The following is a 19,684-nucleotide window of genomic DNA, read 5'->3' as shown; positions in this document are numbered from 1 at the left end:
GCAACTGTACATTCTTTCTAGAACTTTTGTGTTGGCATTTGGGAGGGTTTGCTTTACTAAAATGAGAAAGCGAATGGAAATGTATATTCAAAATTGCCATGCCCGAGTAAGCAAAGGTTTCATTTGGACATTAGTTAGAACACAAAGTGAAGAAAGCTAGATCTTTAAATAACGCAAGAGACCTTTTCATTGAAAAACCTCTGAAAATGACAACATTTGATGAAAAAAACACTGTTGATATCATCTAATGTCATCAATGGTTATATACATAAGAAATGATGGTGAGATCAGCTACTATCATTCACTGCTAACAAAATGCTGACAAAGGCCGCTTGCAGATACTTGAACTTGTTTAAAAAACTCATGCTGTGATCCGTTTCAGACACATTGCATGTGCTGAAAGAAAATGAGAAAACAGGCCAAGAAAGCATAAATTATGAGGATGTGAGTTACTGTTCCCGTTGGTTAAACCCCACTGTCACATGAGAAAACAGAATGCAAGTAATTTGCAACCATGGTTTACCAAATACTTCAATAATTTTCCTAATATGATGATAATATTCCTGCAGTTTATCGGCCAAAACACGTTATTGCAGATGTGTTCTAGCTTTGGAACTCTACTGCAGCCAAAAGAAATTATGTTTGAGTTTGAGAGCAACTATTTATTTTAAGTCACTTCCCAGCACCATGAATAGTGTGAAACTGGAACACCTCTTAGAGTATACATTTCTGTGTTACATCTTCACCTTACTTCAGGAAGGCCAAAATGTTTTATGTTAGAACTGAAAAATAAAGCAGCATTTAAAGCAGGCTCTACTGGCCAAGGGCTCCAAGTTCTCCAGTATCCCATCATGCACTGTAAGTGGCAGTTGCCTCAGTTCTTTGTTTACAATGTCAGAAAGAGATTGGATTAAATGCAGAACATTATTCAACTTTTCTCTTTTACTGGAGAGAAGGGTGGGTTGCTTGTGATTTCAATTGGAGATTCTCCTAAAGGAGAAGTAGGATTATAGAAAAGAAACTGTTCATTTTCCTTCGGAGAATCTCAACTGATAACCGTAAGCACTTAGCAGAATCGTAAGTCCATCCCCTAAAAAGGAGGAAGCAAAGGTAATGAAGGAAGACAACGTAAAGAAGTTTCTGAAGGAAGCCTGCCCTACCTTTGCATCTGTTCCAGAATCTGAATCAAGATCCTAGCGTATTGTACAGGTGTGAACAGATATGCAGATAGCTGCTTTGCATATATCGGAAATGGGGCTATTTCTCAGAAATACAGTAGTATCCGTTTTACCCTTGGTTGAATGGGAATTCTGTTACCTGAGAAAGTTGAATTTGTTTTAAGGAAGCAGAGAAGAATGCAAGAAGCAATCTATCTAGAGAGACAACACTGAAGTTGCCAAAACTGTATAATGATAATTAAAACCAGATGTTTGGATTTTTCACTATCCTTAGTTTTGTCTAAATCATTTTTCAGACCTCTTCTCCCATCAAGAGAATAGAGGGATCTCTCTGCCAGGGAAGAAGGGGTGTGAAAGAACACTGGTACGGTAATGGTTTGTTTCACATAAAAATCTGAAACTACTTTAGGAAGGAATTTTGGATAAGTTCTTATTACCATCCCATTACTACGGAAAACTGCATAAGATTCAAGGAAATATAGAGCATGTATTTTGCTGAACCTGTGTTAAGATGTTATAGCCACAAGAAGAGTGTCCTTCCAGGAGAGGAACTGTAAGGAGGCTTTATGAACTGGCTGGGAGTCTAAAAAGGACAATATTTAGCTCTCAAGGAGGAGATGCTCTCTGAACCAGGGGGAGAAATGTTAACACCCTCCAAGAAGTCCTTAACCTCTGTTTTTAGGGGGGAAACAAAAGTTTGAGAAGGACATTTTCTGAAGGCCATGGTGGCGGATAGGTAAACTATCACTGAAGAGACCTGTAAGCCTTATTTGGCCAAATGAAGAAGATATGGTAAAAAGGCTCTAATTGACCGGTAGTAGAATCAAAGCTGTACTAAAAACACCAGATACAGAATCGCCTTCATTTGAAAAGGTAGGAGGCTCCAGTGGATGGATATTTAGATTTTCTCAAAAAGTCCATTGAATTTTGTGGGAAGTTCAAGTGTCCATATTGGATGAGTTCTGGAGACAGGCTACCAAATGCATGGATCGGAGGTTGGGATGCAGAATCTGGTCCCCAGAGTTATGCAGAAGATCCGATCTGTATGGCAGGCTCTTCTGTGATAGTTACAACAGGTGAAGGTGGTCAGTGGTGCAATTAGAACCATCCTGATTCTTGAGTATGTCTGCTTGTTGCTTACTGCCGGGATCAGGGTAATCTGTGGAAAGGCATAGAGCAATATGGCATACCAATCGGTCCACAGGGCATTTCCCTTCATTCCTGGTCAGTAAAATCTTGCGGCAAAGTCTGGGTATTTTTTGTTCTCTGTGTCTGAAAAGCGATCTATCTAGTTACAGAAGGTGTCTTGAAAAATTGAACTGTTTATGACCCACTAGCAGTTGTCCAGCAACGACCTGCTCAGGGAGTTTGCTTGAGCATTCTGGACTCTGGTGATTCTCAAGTTCGGCTATCTACTACTCCAGATGATTTGAGCTTCCTGGTAAAAAAAAAACGCTCTGGGATCAGGTTATTTCCTGCTTGTTCAGGCACTGCTTGGTTGTTGTATTCTCTTATCTGGACAAGCAGTGAGTGCTTCCGGAATGAAGGAAGGAAACCTTTCATGGTCAGATTTACCATCCTCAGTTCCTGCAGATTGATGTGGTAAGTCATTTTTTTCAAATACTATGTTCCCTGGACCAGCAGATGATCCATAAGAGCACACAACTTGAAAGGGAGAAGTTCATTTCACCCACAAAATAAAAAAACAAAATCTATAAATAAATCACCAGACAGCATCACTGTCTGAAGGGATTAGCTGCAGCTGAGACAGAGTGAGTTTGTCTTTCCACCTGCCTGGCAACTGGCACCTTCCAGAAATTGCTGTGGTGGTCTCATTAAGACAAGTGCAATTGGTCTTGGGAAGATGCATGGCACAATACAGCAAAGAAGCAATGGTATTTATCTTGCCATTGCATGCGTTACTTTCAGCAACCCCAGCATAAGTGTATATTTTTATTTGTATCATTAGGATCCAAGGTAGGATTTTTCAACATTGAGCAAATTGATGCCTGCTTCCACTCTGTTGGAATCTGAGCTGATCTTAGCCCTCTATTAAGCAGATGTTTAGCCACCATACTAGATACCATATACAAAACCAGGGGGGCAGGGGTCTAATGGAGACACTGATTTAAGGGTATACAGGAGACCTCAAGATCGTATCCTCTGGAAGAGGGGTGAAGTGATCCAGCAGTGACCGACTAAGATGAATTGCATCCGTAGATTCCTGAGAGGAGGAAAAGGGGGGGTGGTGCCATATCTGAACACAACCTTTTAGATGAAGAAGCAAATCAATTGTATACCCCTGACACCTTGGATTGTCGACTGGTAATGCCGATTTTCTCCATGGTATCTCTGTTTGGACCCCCCCCCCGTGGGAGTCCTCAAGGTGAAAAAGGGAGCACTGGTAGAGCAGACAGCCTCTTCTTGCCCTAAGAATTTCTTACAGGGAGATTCCTGATGTTTTCAACTTTCTTCCTGTGCATGTTGACAGATTTTTTCTGGTTCTCTCAAAGAGGGCCTAGGGAGGGAATGACAGTGCTCACACGTCTTGGGGGAGTGAGAATCTGGCAGGCAGAGAATACAAATCCAATGGGAATATGTCTTGACCATGTTCTGCCACATTTGAAACAATTGCAAAAAGAGATGGAATTTAAAAAAAAGGAAAATACTGCATGTCAGATAATTACAGAAAAATACCCTATGTTCCAATAATGTTGAAGGAAGTACTTTCATGAAGGTTTTGAAAGATTTTTGTGGTCAAAAAGCAAAATATTTCCAAACAAATGCTAAATACAGAGCATGATAAGACACTGGAAGGTTTGATGCCATTACGGATAGAGTGTTGATTTACAGCTTAACAGCTTAACATTACTTCAGCTTATATGGTTACATTGCCTTTATTCTTTTCCTTCCATTTACTTTAAAAAAAGGTTTGTGAAAGAGGTTTTTTAAATGGCTACTATTGTTCTAAAAACTTTTTTCAAGCAAATAATGTAATTTGCCTGTGTAGCCTGCACTAGAGGCTGTTCCCGATGTAAGGTAAAGGTGTACCATGAAGTGCATACGTTGGAAGAAATGCTCGGGACTCCTGCTTTTTGGTGGAACTAATCCGTGCTGATGATGATCAATGAGAAAATGAGGGTCAATCATTCATACAAGGAGTAACTGATCAAGCCTGTTTAAAAGAGCTGAAGGAAGCTACACAGTGAATAATGAATAAAATGTCCTCACTGGACAAAAAAGTTTGGCAAGGAAGTTTAATGTTAGGAAAGTAGATTGCTATGTGTCAAAGAAAGAAAAATCAATATACAAATACAAAATACAGAACTAGGAAAATGCAGAGATTCTTCTTCCATTTTCCACAGAGAAATTGGAATTTCTGGAAACAACCACACCTATAATAAGGGACCCCAAAACGCAGGTTCACAAATTTCTTCAAAGATTAGCTTTTGTTGGTGTTGTGGACACTTCTATCCTAAATGCCGCACATTTACCTACCAAGAATCATCTGGCAAAGGGGAAGGCAAGGTATTATCACATTACTAATTGAGGAGGGCAACTCAAGACCTTGCAAACTGGCTACAGTGGCGAAGAAAATAAATATGGTAATGGACAGCTCTAAGGTATGTTTCCGCATAACTGAGTTATGAGACTCTGATGCAAAGACTGGACTTGTGGCTTGCCAAGAAAGAGGATACCCCTGGCTGATGAGGCTTTTTTTTCAGCTAGGCTGTTGGTTAAGGAAGGCAAAAGACGTTTTTATTTGCAAATCCTGAATCTGCAAGGGAATGCTTGAATTCAAAATAAGCAGCCTGAGAGAAAAGGGAGGCACTGCCTCACTTAAAGTTCTTAAACAGATCATGACTTAAACTGGTCGTGGGAAGCCAGAGCGTGCTGATGAAGAGTCATGGATTGAACAAGACCTCAAGAATCGCAGTATATGCATGGTCCTTAAACTAGTCCATAACATTAGTAGGCTCAACAAACCATGGTCTCTTTTGAAAAGAGGGCCCTTATATGTACAATTCAGGTAACTCGTGTTAATATGGTATATTTTTGGCAGACATATTCAGATTTACGCAACACCCTTTCACGCAGTGTGCTCAGTTCTAAATAGACTTCATGTTCGCCTGATGGATTGGTCACTCAGGAATTCTAAATATATTTATCAATACATTTGCAAATTAATACTGATTAAGCTTTGGTGGGCTTCAAACACAAAGAAAGAAAGGAGGAGAAGTTCAAATTAACAGAGTAGAGGGGAGTGTAACAGTATTTTAAGAGATAGAGCTGGGTCCCATATTGATCACAACAATTGTGAATTGAGTGAGCTATGAATTTCTACAAAACTGACTAGCATACCTCTGTCTCAGTTTAATCCTCTTATGAAGAAACGGAGTTAGATTCAACTAACGGCTCTACATCAACTGTGTAGGAAAAGTTACTTACCTGAAATCCTAGTTCTCCTCCAGGGGAGTCCTGATTAATGTGATAAGCAGTTAAAGCTCCCACTAACACGGGGGATGGGGGAACAAGGGGGTGGTAGCACATTAAAAAAATAAAAATAGACAAACATACACACATCTATATATTCTCAGTGGGAAAAAAAAGTTACAAAGCTTTTACATAATAAATACATTTGTATTGGAACGGCAATGTCCTCTGCTTGGTATACAGGCACATTGTGATACCATGAGCGTATCTGGTATCATAACTCTTATTTTGACCCTTGCATCATGTTAAGACAAGCGGGTGAACAAAGGATTAAGCCTGTCCTTAACTATGCAAAGTCCTGGACATCTCCAGTGACCTGGAGGGGTGCACCAAGCATGCCTTTATCGAGGACAGAGGACACCCTGGGTATAAAGCATAATTCCTTAGGCTTGACAGGACACAGCTGGAGGATGAGGACAGCTACTCCAGAGAATGGAAGTCTATTGTCTACCGTCCTGTGACTGGTGGGTAGCGATCCAGACACTGAAGGGAGCCAACCCAGGTACTTTGTCTAGTCATGAAGGACTTGGAACTGGAACAAAGAAATGAGAGTATTTGAAGGACTTGTGTGACAAGAGCTGGTGTCTGCCTGAGCCAGTCTACTAGGGGTGAAGGTATATCACTTGAAGTCTATACGCTCTGCTAAAGAAAGTGTGAGGATCTTTTGTACCTAGGAGCCTGCCTGCTTGCTAAAAGAGGGGAGGAGTCTGCCTGGCCCTGCAGGAGAAGACAGTCCAGAAAGAGAAAGGTTCACTATGTTCCAGGGACTAAAGGACATCGCTTCAGGTATGTGTGCCCATCGGGACTGCCTGTATTGACTCAAATGAGTCCAACAAACACGTGCTCTGATGGAGTTGCAGCAGTCAGGCCCTCACCTGCGTTAGGACACCAGGGTCACTGCGCTGTAGGACTATTCCTGGTCTATATGGTGACCCCTAGGAATCATTTTGTTTGCCATCCCTCCCGCCTGTCAGAGTGCATCAGATCTGCTCCAGAGGAGAGAGGAAAGGACTAATACAACCCTTTTATACCACCAAGGGTGGAACTGGAAGATACCACAAACAGAGTTCACATATGACTTTTGGGGGTAACAGACTGCACTGTGCCGATTCAGGCTGTTACTGGACTACTGGGGCGAGACTAGCCATTAAGGGGTCACTGGGGAGGGATCAGCTCAAGAGAACCCGGTGGAAGAAGTGCCAGGTTGGGGGAATCATGTTTAGGGTCACTGTGCCATATACTAAGTTTGGCTGTGCATTATTAATTACTGCTGTGTGAATAAAAAGTTGTTTATTTTTCTTAAAAGAAGATCACTGGGTGGGACACTGAAATTATGGTATCGGTTGGCTGTGGCGGACAAGAGAATTCAGAGCTTATAACTATTATTGATATTTGCTTGGAGGAGAAGGTAGCAGAATCTGTACAATGTAACATCCTTTGTCATGAAGATGCCAATAATTATTGACCAAGGTGATTGTGTAGGATAGGAGGGGTTCGTTTTAAAAAGTATCTAAAAGACTTCTTCTCAAGTGGGAGCACATAATGAACAATGAAGTGCAGGATATGCTAGAAAAGTTCCGGCATGTTAGCAGGGCCAATGTAATTCTGCAGTTTTGTGGCTGCTGCGTTTTCCTCTTATTTTTGTATTCACTGAATTTGCAACGCAATTCACCATCTACTGTATAATCTGAAAGCTTTTAAACATTTAATTTTGTGTGCTCAAACTGATCAAAAGTTACTAAAAAAACGTGCAGTGCAGAGGAAGGCCCTTCACAAAAGTTGAAAGGTCGCCTTGTTGCTGCGTTTGAGGGTTAACCTGGTACTAATGAGAGGATACCTTTGCCAGACAGTGTCAACACGTGTTAAAAAAATAATGAAGTAATACTATCACAAAATATGCTACATTATGCAGCAAAATCTGGACTCATAATTTAGTTAATCCTTCCACATAATTTGGTCCTCCCTTGCCACATAATTCTAGTGGCCCTGTATACAAATAAACCTTTGCAAAGATGTGGCAGTGCATCTTCAAACAAACAAAGCTTCTTGGCTGTTTTAGGTAATATCAAGAGGCCAGAGATTGAATGAGCCAACGAATTTGAAGTTTCCATGCTTGAGGGGGTATGGGGCTAGGTCCCAAACATGAGTGAGAAGGTTAGAAAACCTCACAGGTTCTCTAAATCAGCAGGTAAACACTAAAATCTAAAAAAATCAATCTCTCAATCTGATGGCAAAAATCCAAAAGATATTGATCGCAAGATATGTCAATAGAACGCTCTAATATGCCTAAGGGAAGGACAAGATGATTCACTGGATAGATACAATCAGCAGGGCTATTGTTGCATTAGCTGTTAGAGGGCCAAAAGAGACTTTGTAATGGCATCTGTAATGCAACTCCTTGCCCACAAATCAACAAATTGTGATCACAGATGTGTTTCTCTTTCTATTGCTATGTCAACTCAAAAAGATAATCAGATAGTCTGAGCTGACAATACTGATCTAGTTTATACTTTTACTTTTGGGAAATTGAACTTTTTCACTTGCGGGAGGAAGGCTTTATGCTGATTTTTGACCTCATAATTAGAGGACCATGATCAGAAGATCCAAATAGCTGGGATAACTTCACAATCTTTGAGACAAAGACCACATCATTCCCAAGACATGATTGAGTACAGACAATGGACATGACTGACATAGTAAAACAGTCCAGAATAAGACTAGTCTTTAAAAGCGTTCGTGTAGTATTACATTAACTACTCAAAGGTAGCCATGTACCATCAGCATAAGATGCAGACGTCATTAGATACACACTATCCATTGAATGCATGCCAAATCTTTAAATTAAGTCACCCACAACCTAAGAGCTTCCAAAAAACACATGTAGTAGCAGATAATCCCCTTGCAGTGGAGGTTTCCACCCCTAGTATAAGCTAAATAAACACTTCCAAAGCGATCAAGAGTTACTAAGCAAAGGAAACCAAATGTATAAGTCAATGAGGTATACTGGGGGTGGGAAGAAATGGCCAATTGCCATACCAGCACTGAGTCTTCTACTTCGAACATCTCCAACAATCCTCTGATGTAAGGAGCATGACAATAGGCCTAGTGGTCAACAAAGTTGGACTGAAGTATGTTCTCTAGAAGTCAAACACAAACAGACTTGCAATGGGAAAATCACAACTGTTGTTCAATCTACTGAATTCTATGTATTTTCAAACAGATTTAATAAAATAAAATATATATTGAACCTCTTATTGTCTTGATATTAAGCAGAACACATTACAAGGGGCATTTAGGCACAAAAATGTTCCCAAGCTCTCAGAGAGCTTCCTAGAACCAAACTACAACTCATTTTGCTATTGGTGCGAAAGTACTGTGCAGGATGTTCCTGCAAAATTAAATAGAGATCTTTCCCTTTCGAAAACTAGAAAAAACTCAAGATTTTAATATTTGAAATCCTAATTATTAGAAAAAGAGATAAGAGATCTTGAAAACAGATCAATACGCACAAACGTACATACAAGAAAATCTTGAATTAATGATATGTACCAAACGTTTTTCATTGAAGTAATAAATGTAACACTTTGAGAACATGAATGGGATTGTTCACTTCGTTACCTGCATAAAGAGATGACTATAGTACACAAATGAGGTAGAGTAAATGAGAGCATCAATCTTCGAGCAATCTCATACTGTAGGGATATGGACCATAGGCTGAATATGATCTAGAAATTTGTAATTGAAAACTCCTGGTATATGAAAAGATACGAGAATATGAAATGCAATATTCATGACAGTGACATAATATGCCTCATAATAAACTTTCAGGGCGGTTGTGGGACAGTACACTATGTGGAATGCATCAAGACTGCTCTATATGATAAATCGGTCAACCTTAGTTTATAAAATTGGCCATATCTATTTTATAACTTTGACACATCGTTACTGGCTTACAGTGAAAATTGGCCAATATTTTATAATGGCTTTCAAAATAATAGGTACAATCAAAATGAAGGCCGCAACCAAGGCCAGGGGAGGGGTAGGATGCTAAAAAGAAAACACAATTACATGGTGCAGTAAATCTGTTGCCTGTCTAGCTTGAGATGTGTTTTAGATTAGTGGCCATCACTTAAATTAAAACAAAGATGATTTTATTTTAATGGTCACAAGAATGTAAACAGACACCTTAGCCACCAATTCTCTCTTGCTGACCTAGATCTAAAGGATCGTTTGACACTGCAAAATTATGTCCGGTTTGCAAAAAAACAAAAATGAAGTGGACAGAAATACGAATATTGCTGAAATAGTAACATCTAAAAGACATATCAAACCTTTCTATAAGGTGTCTTTTAGAGCATAGACTAATTAATTATTAGAACAAACATGTGCACACCTATTAGGTACCATGTTTCCTAGGGATTTAAAGGCCACAAACATTCATCTATAGAACCTTACATGATCTTGGCTCTTTACGGATAGAAGGAAAACAGGACACTTTGGAAATACAGCATTTATGATAAGGATATAAACTTGGATCATTTACGTGGCAGATGATATTGAATGGATTTCAACTGACATCAGTTCCTCTGTGCACCTTTACAGAGAAAACATATTGAGCCCACTCACTAAATTTTAGATCTTAAATAAGCTAGGATACGCAGACTAAAGTACACCAGTTTTTAAGGCATGCACCTGTAATGATTATTCTATTACATGGGCATTTTGATGCAACACATGAGAATTTTGGCATTACTGGTAGCATATGTTCAGCAAGAGTGGCACTGTTTAAACTGAAGCCAACAGAAAAGTTGGAGTAATACTGAAATGGTACAGATGGAATATTCTAGTATGGCAAAGCCTAAGAATACTGAAGTCAAAACCTTTAAAAATACTGAGAGGACAATAAATATAAAAATAAATAGATCGCTCCGGACAAACACGCGTCTACATCTAGTAGAACAAGTCTGCCAGAACACAACATAGTTCGGCAAACTGACACAAAAAAATAATCTTAGAACTGAAAATCACAACTCTGGCTGCCATCTAAACAATGGTCTACTGCAACCTACAATAAAAAGAAAATACTGCATTGGCTGGAAGGTTTGTTCCTAAATGGAAATTAAATGTAGGAAGCGAAGAAGGTATCACAACAATATTAGAGCCCTGAAGTCCGAACAGAGTCCTCTAACATTACTGGACAACAAAGTGCAATGCCCTCACATTGTCTTCGCCCAACTTCGGTTTTGGGCAGTTATCATATATAACATCACCAAAGTAATCTATTAATGCTTACAGAAAAACTCAGGTGAGGGAAGGCTTTAGAAACCTTTCCAAACAAACTGAGAATAATACTAACATTTGTTTGACAGTTGATAGTGTTTTGATGCATCCATCATCATGATCACCAGAGCAATCTTACCAATTCCTCACCTGCTGCAGGAGGATGCTGGCCACTAACTGTCGGCAAATCCAATGAGCTATCAGACATGACATGCTTAAGATCACCTCCAACGTCAGACAGCTTCATGTCAAACTGAACAGAAAGTGCATCTTCTGAATCTTCCTTTCCAACACTGCTTCCGCCAATTGAAGGGAGATCAAGAGACTTGACAGATGCAGAGTCTTCTTTGGCCTGTTTAAATGCTGCCACTTTGTCTACAAGAGATTTTTCTGAATTGTTGAATGAAGAGAACTTGTTGGGCTGAAAGTCAGCAAAGTCATCATCGATCTTTGCTAAAGATGGGGCAGTATCTCTGAGTTCCTCATAACCCTGTACAGGCCCATCTAAAGAAAGCTGCTTGAAGATATCATACTTGCTGGAGTTGTCTGCTGTTGAAAGCGGGGCACTTTGTATTGAGGTGGAAGAGGAGGAACTTGGTAGAACAGTAGCATCGTGTTTAATAGTGTTACACTTCTCATTGGTCTTTTGCTCCGATGAGCCAGTACTATTATTAAAAGCCATGAAATCAGCAAAATCATCCTGTCCTGTAACCAGCCCACCATTTGAGGACCCACCAAAAAGATTGAAATCTCCAAATTTGTCAGTTAGGCTTGAGCTCTTATTGGGTGTTATTGATACAGGAAGAGATGATGGTGGTGGTAATGGGGGTGCAGGGAAGGATGCAGACTTTGTTGAACTAAGAGTAGAGCTAGTGGGGAATGATTGAGATCTGAGATCCCCGGAGGAACTCACTGAAGAAAATAGGTCCAATTCTTTTAGGTCCACAGTTCTTGGCTGAGCAGGAGGCTTCTGTTGTAAAGTGAGGGAAGGGAAAGGTGCTGGGAAATTTGTGTCTTTGGAGGGTGGGTCTAGTGGAGAAATGCTGTCTGCCGTTTTAAAGTCTGTGAATCCATCATCTGTACCTTCTGATCTGAAGTCTGCAAAGCCTTCGCCTGATGAGATGAAAATAAGAAAATAGTTAGATGGACAATACAATAAAAATGCATTTTAAACATAGTAATTATTTGTCTTATTTTGTGGCCCTCACCTTTCAGTGAGCATTCCTAATAATAATAATAAGAGAGAGCGTGCAGCTACCTCAACTGAGGTGACCTGGCGCTAAAAAACACAATAGCAGTGATCAAGGAGACAGTGAAGCGACACAGGCTGAAAGTACACAATTCCTGAATGCAAACCATTTAAATATAACTTAGGTGATACCTAAATATGTTAAAAAATATTTTATATCATCCATGATTTCCAGCAACCATTTTAACCATTCATCAGCAAAAATTACAATAGGACAGGTTTGATGGACAAAGTAGTGAGGATGTCGCCAGCCACGTTGCAAAGGGGATATGGGCACCAAAGTCCTCCTGGTGTTGATGGACAATGGGGAAAATAATTAGTCACAAATGCTTTTTTATATCAGCTTTTGACCAACCAGCAACTGAACTCTTATGAAAATAACTTTAGGAGTGAAAAAGTATTACAAATAATTTAGCAAAACTACACTGGAAAGGTGTTTTTCTTCCAAGTGTACTCTTTTTGGATGGGTTCTCAACCAACGATTTACCAGTGATTTGAGATGAACTAGTCTTTTTCTTGCTTTGAGGGCACAATCCCTACATTTTGAGGGCAAACAGCTTATTTGCTGGGTTTATAACGGGGATGGAATTCAGCAAAAGTACAGAGATCTGTCCCAGTAAATTAGCACTTGAAACTGTGATGTATAACTTTACCATAAAACCTTGGTTACTTTCACCTCTAGTCTTGAAAACCCAAAAGAAAATACACTCAATCAATTTGTACTAACTATTATTTTTGTACACACACTAGAATACAAATCACTCAATTTCACAAATGTATCAATAAAAAAACCTCAGTATTTTTTTCAAAAAGCCAAAACCTATTTTAAAACCTTGAATTATATTGGGGGGAGTTTTTTTTTTTTTTAGTAAAGGATAAAACGAGTCCATATTTTGAGACAGAATCGTGATATCAATCCAGGAAAAGGGAAAGTAAAGCATTTCAAAATGCACTGTCATGATGATTAAGGAACGCTTAGTTTTTAGTCCAAATGCATTGATCATAATTAATAAAGTGGTCCCAAAATAAAATGGCAGATATTTCAAGATTACAAAACTTTGTGAAATTAATGTTTGTTTTTAAAGAAAATTACTTTATATATTAACAGACAAGCACTGCACAGCAACAAAAACTTACTGTTGGGTCGTAAACTTTTCCATTTGAAATGTAAGCTGGTAAAAGGGTTAAAAATATCAGCCAAAGAAGAGTTGTCAAGCCGTTCACGAAAGTGGTTCTTGTCTTCAATCTCGAGTCCCACAGACAGCAAGCATAATGTAATACTGAGTGAACTTAATTAATTTACCAACATCTGTGGAGATCTGGCTTGCATGGCAGAACAAGTGCCATTTGTGTTAACTCTGAATGAAGCACTTCACGCTTGTTGTCGCCTTTATATGCTTTGTCAGTAAGGTTACCTTGTGTACCTATCCACACACAGTCCATTATTTTCTGTGCAACAGAAACATCTAATAAATGCTTTTAAGAGCCATATTTTTTTGTCATATTAATTTTGTGTTGAGGGTTCGTAATGGACTCAATCACATAAGAAGGTACGTGACCTGTCGATGTCAGAGGTACATGAAGAATTTGGAAAAAATTATATTTTCCCCAAACTCATAAGGAGACCTCTTTGTTATCACGCACTGATGATGCAAATTAATTATCGAGCACTTATTTACCAATAAAGTCCTTTTGAATTACCTGCGGAGCACCACATCTATCTGTTAACTTCAGATGAGGGAACATTTCAAAGATCAGGATTTACTTTCTTAACCTTAACACATTAGTAAAAGCTTTTTATTTGGCATATTGGTTCTCTGTTCATCCATAGGCGCGATTCCAACTTCATTAAACCAAGTATTATGGCTTATGAACCTCTAATCACTTTCCCTAGAGGTTTGTTTTTTCAGAGTCTATTGAAGGTTTCTTCTGTGTTGACAAAAATGAAGGAATAATCTCAGTGATTTTTCTGATAGAGCAACAGATGCATTACAACATTTATGGTTTAAATCCTTTTATTATTTTGAAAGAACAAAGATAACAATAGCCACCACCTACATCCACTGGCCGGTGGGGAACAAAACAATCAACACAAACTAAAAAGAGAATAGAAACAAAGAGAGAGATGATCCTAAGCGCATTACTACATTTACACGATAGACACTGCACCAAAAAATTTAAGTGAGTTATATTACCTTAGACTGCAAACAGTTTTTCAATACTGCCTAACTGAAACCCCATCATAATTCCCCGACAGGAATGCTATAAATCAGTCTCTTTCAACGACAGATTTCCAAACACAGAATCCACCTGATCGAAAAGCACTGTGTAGTTGGGAATGTTGTAAGCCACTGATAGAGCAACAAAAATAAGATTGTCTGCCTCCTCTCAGACTATGGACATACAACAGGGTCCCCCATGGTACCTTTATCAGGTCTGAAACCACACTGGGGATTACCCTGGATGTTGGTAGCTTCCAAGTCACATTGGTGATGCTTCAGTTTCAACAATGGATTGGAGATAGCACATCAAAATTTAAATCTTGATAAACTGTTTAGTAGTCTAAAATATTAATAGTCACCGACTGAAGGGGACTGATGAGGTTATGATAGTTATAGATGACAGCGTCACACAAATGAGACCGTGGCCAATGGTCCTGAAGCAGATGGCAGAAGATTTTGGAGCCAGATGTTTTAGGCAGCAACGTTTCTGAATGGTTGAAGACTGGCTGTTTGCCACTACTGGAGGGCAGTATTTCTAGGGAGCTGGCAAAGGACAGCTCAGTAGCGTTCACTAATATTTTTCTTAAACGTCCAACTGCAGGTGCTTTAATATTATTCTTTATTTTTTACCATGGCACATGGCAACTGGGAAGGGTATGCTAATTAAATGCTTAAAACTAAGCTTCCATCAGGGTACACACACACAAGTCCTTTGCTTGTTTCAAAATATTGCAGAAACAATGTACAAGTCATTATCGTGTGGTAGATGTAATGGCTAAAGGTACAGGGGGATCATCATCAAATATTTTCTTGGCAGGTTTGACAGGGCTTCAATAAAAACTCTTGCTTTGGTAAGAGTCACCTATTGTTGCAACTACATTACACAGTAACTTCTCCCGCTGGTTGAGGAGTCTTCTCAGATTAATACAACTTGAAACAGTGACAAAACCACAAGGGTGGTAGCCAAAGTGATGGTCCCAGTTTTAGTGGCCACCTGCCACTTTACCTACTTACTCATCTCACACGCTGTTCTACAATTGCAACTACCATATGACTCAACTGTTGCTGAAAATTGTTCTGGGTATAGAGTGGCTGAACATCATCAAGCAGCAGAGATAGGCCACTTACCTTTGTGGAGACTTCTGCACTGCACACACTGTCTGGGTTTAGATCCCATTTGTGGACTTGAGTCAACTTGCTAAACAGGTCCACAAAAACTTGTTGTCCACCCCTGGCAAGTGTCTGGCTAACAGGTGTATGTTGTTGCAAGCCTCATGTACCAGTGCAGAAAGCTGGTGATAGTGGGTCTCCTTCTGCTTCTGGATCTAGTACATTGCCATCATGCTGTCGATTTTAGTAGGTAGGACTGTCTTGCCCCTGATGAGCCTGACAAAGGCTCAGAGGGCTACAAGGATGGTCAGTTAAGTCCAGTAATTTGATCAGACCCTTTAACGATATGGGGATCAATATGCCCTACATGGTCATGTTAAAAAATCAAATGGATGTAATGCTTAAATTAATCTCAGCCACTCAAAATTACTCCGGCCACACCTCAGTCTATTATTTTTTTTGCCCACCATGTGCCCTCAGATTAGACTCAGCTACACACAAATCATCCTTGGTCTCATTCCTGCCAGGCCAGGCCTTCTCTGAACCGAAACAAAAGCAACCCATGAGCGGCTTCGGCTCAATTGGGCCGCATAAGTCAGTGGCACAGTCATGTGACTGAGGTGGGCTCTCCACCTATAAGTGAAACATCTCTGGTAATAGTCACCTTCGGAAGAGGGTTCAGGAAAGGCGTGCCGAGCAAACAATTATTGCTGCTCCACCATAAGAGAGAGTATACTGGATTTTGGCCTTTATCAACACTAGATCCTCCCAGTAGGCTCAGCTAGTGACCATTGCAGGGCATTCTTGGAGAAGATGTATGGTTTTTTTTGGGGGGGGGGGATTTGTACATCGCAACGTTGCCCGTAGGCGTCAAGGCGCTAATGATGGTATAGGCTGTGGGGAAAAGAGGAGGAATTACAGATAGGACTCCCTAAAGAACCAGGTTTTTAGAACCTTTCGAAAAAGAAAGTAAGCTGGCTGATCATTAATGTCTGCTGGAAGAGTATTCCAGATCTTGGGGGCAAGGGAGTGGAAGGACCTCCCGCCCCATCTGGCTCTGTAGATTCTGGGGTTCGCAAGAAGATTTTTATTGGCAGATCGGAGGGCCCTAGCGGGGATATAAGGTGTAAGTAAAGATTTAAGATCTTCTGATCCACCGGCATGCAGGGCACGGTGAGTAAGACAAAGCCTTAAACTCTATCCTGGCCTGCACAGGGAGCCAGTGAAGGTCCTTCCTGATGGAGGTTGCTGATGAGAGTCTGGGGGCATCAGCGACAAACCGGGCAGCTGCATTCTGTACCAATTGCAGGTGTTGTACCTGCCGTTTATTGATACCCAAGTACAGTGCGTTTCAGTAGTCTAACCTGGAGGAGATTAGTGCTACAGTAGTTTTCCGGGATTCTGGAGAGAGATAGTGCACCAACTTCCTCAGGGTTCTGAGAGCTCCACAGCAAGTGGAGATTGTCCTGCTGACCGGTTTGTCAAAAGAAAGTTTATTGTCAAAGATGACACCCAGATTTCGAGCGGACTGGGTGGGCTTAGGACAGACCCCAAGAGCGGGAGGCCACCAATCATTTGACCATATTTCTTCCTTGCCTCCAAAGATCAACACCTCAGTTTTTTCCCCATTCAGTTTGAGGAAATTCCTCACCATCCAGTCAGCTACAGCCTCCATGCAGCTTCTAAAATTCCGGGCTGTTATGTCGGCTGAGTGTGAGATGGAGACCATGATCTGGGTGTCGTCGGCATAGGATACAGCTTCGAGCCCAAAAGATCTTACAAGTCTGGCGAGCGGTGTTACATAAATGTTAAAAAAGTGTGGGGCTCAGGGAAGACCCCTGAGGAACCCCACACTGCACCGGCTTTGCTGGTGAGAGAAAGTCGCCCAAATTGACCCTTTGTACTCGGTCATCCAGAAAGGATTTCAATAGGCTGAGCGCCTGACCGTACACTCCTATCTCCATGAGGCGATTAACTAAGATGGAGGGAGATAGGGTGTCAAAAGCGGCTGTAAGGTCGAGCAGGACCAGAAGGGTAGTCTGGCCACTGTTGACCTTAGCACGGATGTTATTGGTGACAACTGTGAGAGCGGTCTCGGTGCTATGCACTCTGCAGAAGCCGTGTTGAGAGGGATCAAGAAGGCTGGCCTTCTCCAAAAAGGCACTCAAATGGATGTTAAGATGGGCCTCTAACATTTTGGCAGGGGCAGGAAGCAATGAAATAGGCCGAACGTTTTTTAAGATACCGGGATCCAATGAGGCTTTTTTGAGGAGGGGCTTAACTATGGCCATTTTCCAAGGCGTGGGAAAGACACCTTCCAGAATGGAAAGATTGATATCTTCAAGGTCTCTGCATTCTTTAAGAGTCTTTAAAGGGCAGGGATCCAGAGGAGAGCCTGACTTCAGCTTATCTAGATACAGATTGAGATGTTCTAGTGTAAGCTGAGGGAAGTTGTTAAGAATGCCAAGTGATGATACAGGGGGAACTACTTCTACGGAAGAAGGAACGGAAGTGGTCGGAGGTTCTAGGTCCTGATTGAGAGTTTCCAGACTGGAATAGATATCAGTTATCTTTGCGTGAAAAAAAGTGGAAATCTGGTCGCAAAGCTCTTGAGATGGCAAAATGGGGTCAGGGGATTGCAGGGTTGACAGGGAGTCCACGATTTTAAACAGCTCCCTGGTGGAGCTAAGAGAGGTGGTCAGCTTAGAGAAGTGTTGTTTCTTTTCCGCCAGCACCGCGGATTCATATTCTTTAAGGAGGGTCTTATGCTTTTGCTTTTCTTCCGGATTTAAATAGGTTCTCCAAGCTCTTTCTTGCCTTCTGCATCCCTGCCTAAGGGACCTAAGGGTGTCAGAAAACCAGGGAGCCGAGAGACGTTTTCTGGCAGAATAGTGTGGCTTGACAGGGGCCAGTATATCAACTGCCTTCAGGATAGAGTGGTGCAGGTCAAGCGCAGCACTATGAGTGCTCCTTGCAGATGGAGGGCAATGGCTGGATAATAGGGGAGCTAATGTGTCACAATTTATCCCCTTAAAGTTTCTTTTAAATCCCCACCTACTGGTGGCTGCTAAGGCTGGGATGGAATTTGAGTATGTGAAATCAAAGGGGATGGCCATATGGTCTGACCAGGACAGAGGGAGGGGGGTCCCTGTCCGTACCCTGGGGTCGTTGGTAAAGACCCCGTCCAGGGTGTGTCCGGCTATATGAGTACAGCCATCCACTCTCTGGCACAGGCCACATGAGGCTAGTAGTTCCAGGAGGGCAGTATCAGTGGAATTGTCCTTCTCAAGGTGAAAATTAAAATCCCCCAAATTGGTAAGGTTAGGTCCGTCTAAATAGGGCTCTAGAACCTTTATAAAATTCTGACAGAATTCTGACCAAGGACCAGGAGGCCTATAGATCAAGATTCCGGAGAAAGTGGTAGAGGGGGAAGGATTCAAGGCGAAGAAGAGGGCCTGATAGGGATCAGTGGGTGATGATAAATGTTCAGTTTTGCATCTGACTGCAGTTCTATGAAGAATCCCAATCCCACCCCCCCTTCGTCTTTCTCTGTCCATTCTGGCCAGAGAATAACCCTTCGGAATGGCGTTCAAAAGGTCTGGTCCGGAGTGATCGGTAGCCCAGGTCTCTGTAATGAATACAAAAAGAAGTTTTCTCTCGGAGACAAAATCCCTAAAGGCAATATTATTCTTAATCAATGATCTGACATTGATCAGGAACCCATTCTCTATGGTCGTTCGAGAGGGGATGTTATTAGTAGACTTAGGGCGTTTATTGCGAGCGGCCGGAGTGTCAGTGCACTGACAGGCGGAGGCTTCCAGGGCACGCTCAGGGGGAAAAATATGATGGCAAGGCAAGGATGGGGGTTTGGCCGCGATCAGTGTCTGTAGAGGGTAAAGAAAGTTACCTATCCGTTGGGAGGGGATTCGGGCAGCTTGACCAGCCGCCAGCGCTTCCTTGGCGCAGACGGGCACAGATGGGCAGGACTCTGGCATGACTCTGGCATGACTCTGGCATGACTCCGGCGTGAGTCCGGCGCGTCCGCAGGTCACGTCCGCTGCACGGAAGGAGGCCGTCCCCTTTTATATGCAGCTAGAGCGCCTCAGAGCGCTTAGTCACACCCAATATGGCCGCCGTGAAAGCTTCGGCAC

General features: G+C 41.4%; 1 protein-coding gene across 1 annotated transcript in view; it reads right to left on the bottom strand.

The window, feature by feature from the left end:
* Nucleotides 1-19,684, bottom strand: part of SYNRG (synergin gamma) — a 550,586-nt gene that overhangs the window by 209,017 nt on the left and 321,885 nt on the right. The window contains exon 11 of the mRNA XM_078680938.1: nucleotides 11,103-12,079. Coding sequence (XP_078537064.1) covers nucleotides 11,103-12,079 — 977 coding nt within the window. The remainder of the gene's footprint in view (nucleotides 1-11,102; nucleotides 12,080-19,684) is intronic.

This window comes from Lissotriton helveticus, chromosome 3_1, assembly GCF_964261635.1.
Source record: "Lissotriton helveticus chromosome 3_1, aLisHel1.1, whole genome shotgun sequence".
NCBI classification, from domain to species: domain Eukaryota; kingdom Metazoa; phylum Chordata; class Amphibia; order Caudata; family Salamandridae; genus Lissotriton; species Lissotriton helveticus.
Note: the sequence above shows the minus strand (reverse complement) of the source record. Positions and strands in the feature narration are given on the sequence as shown.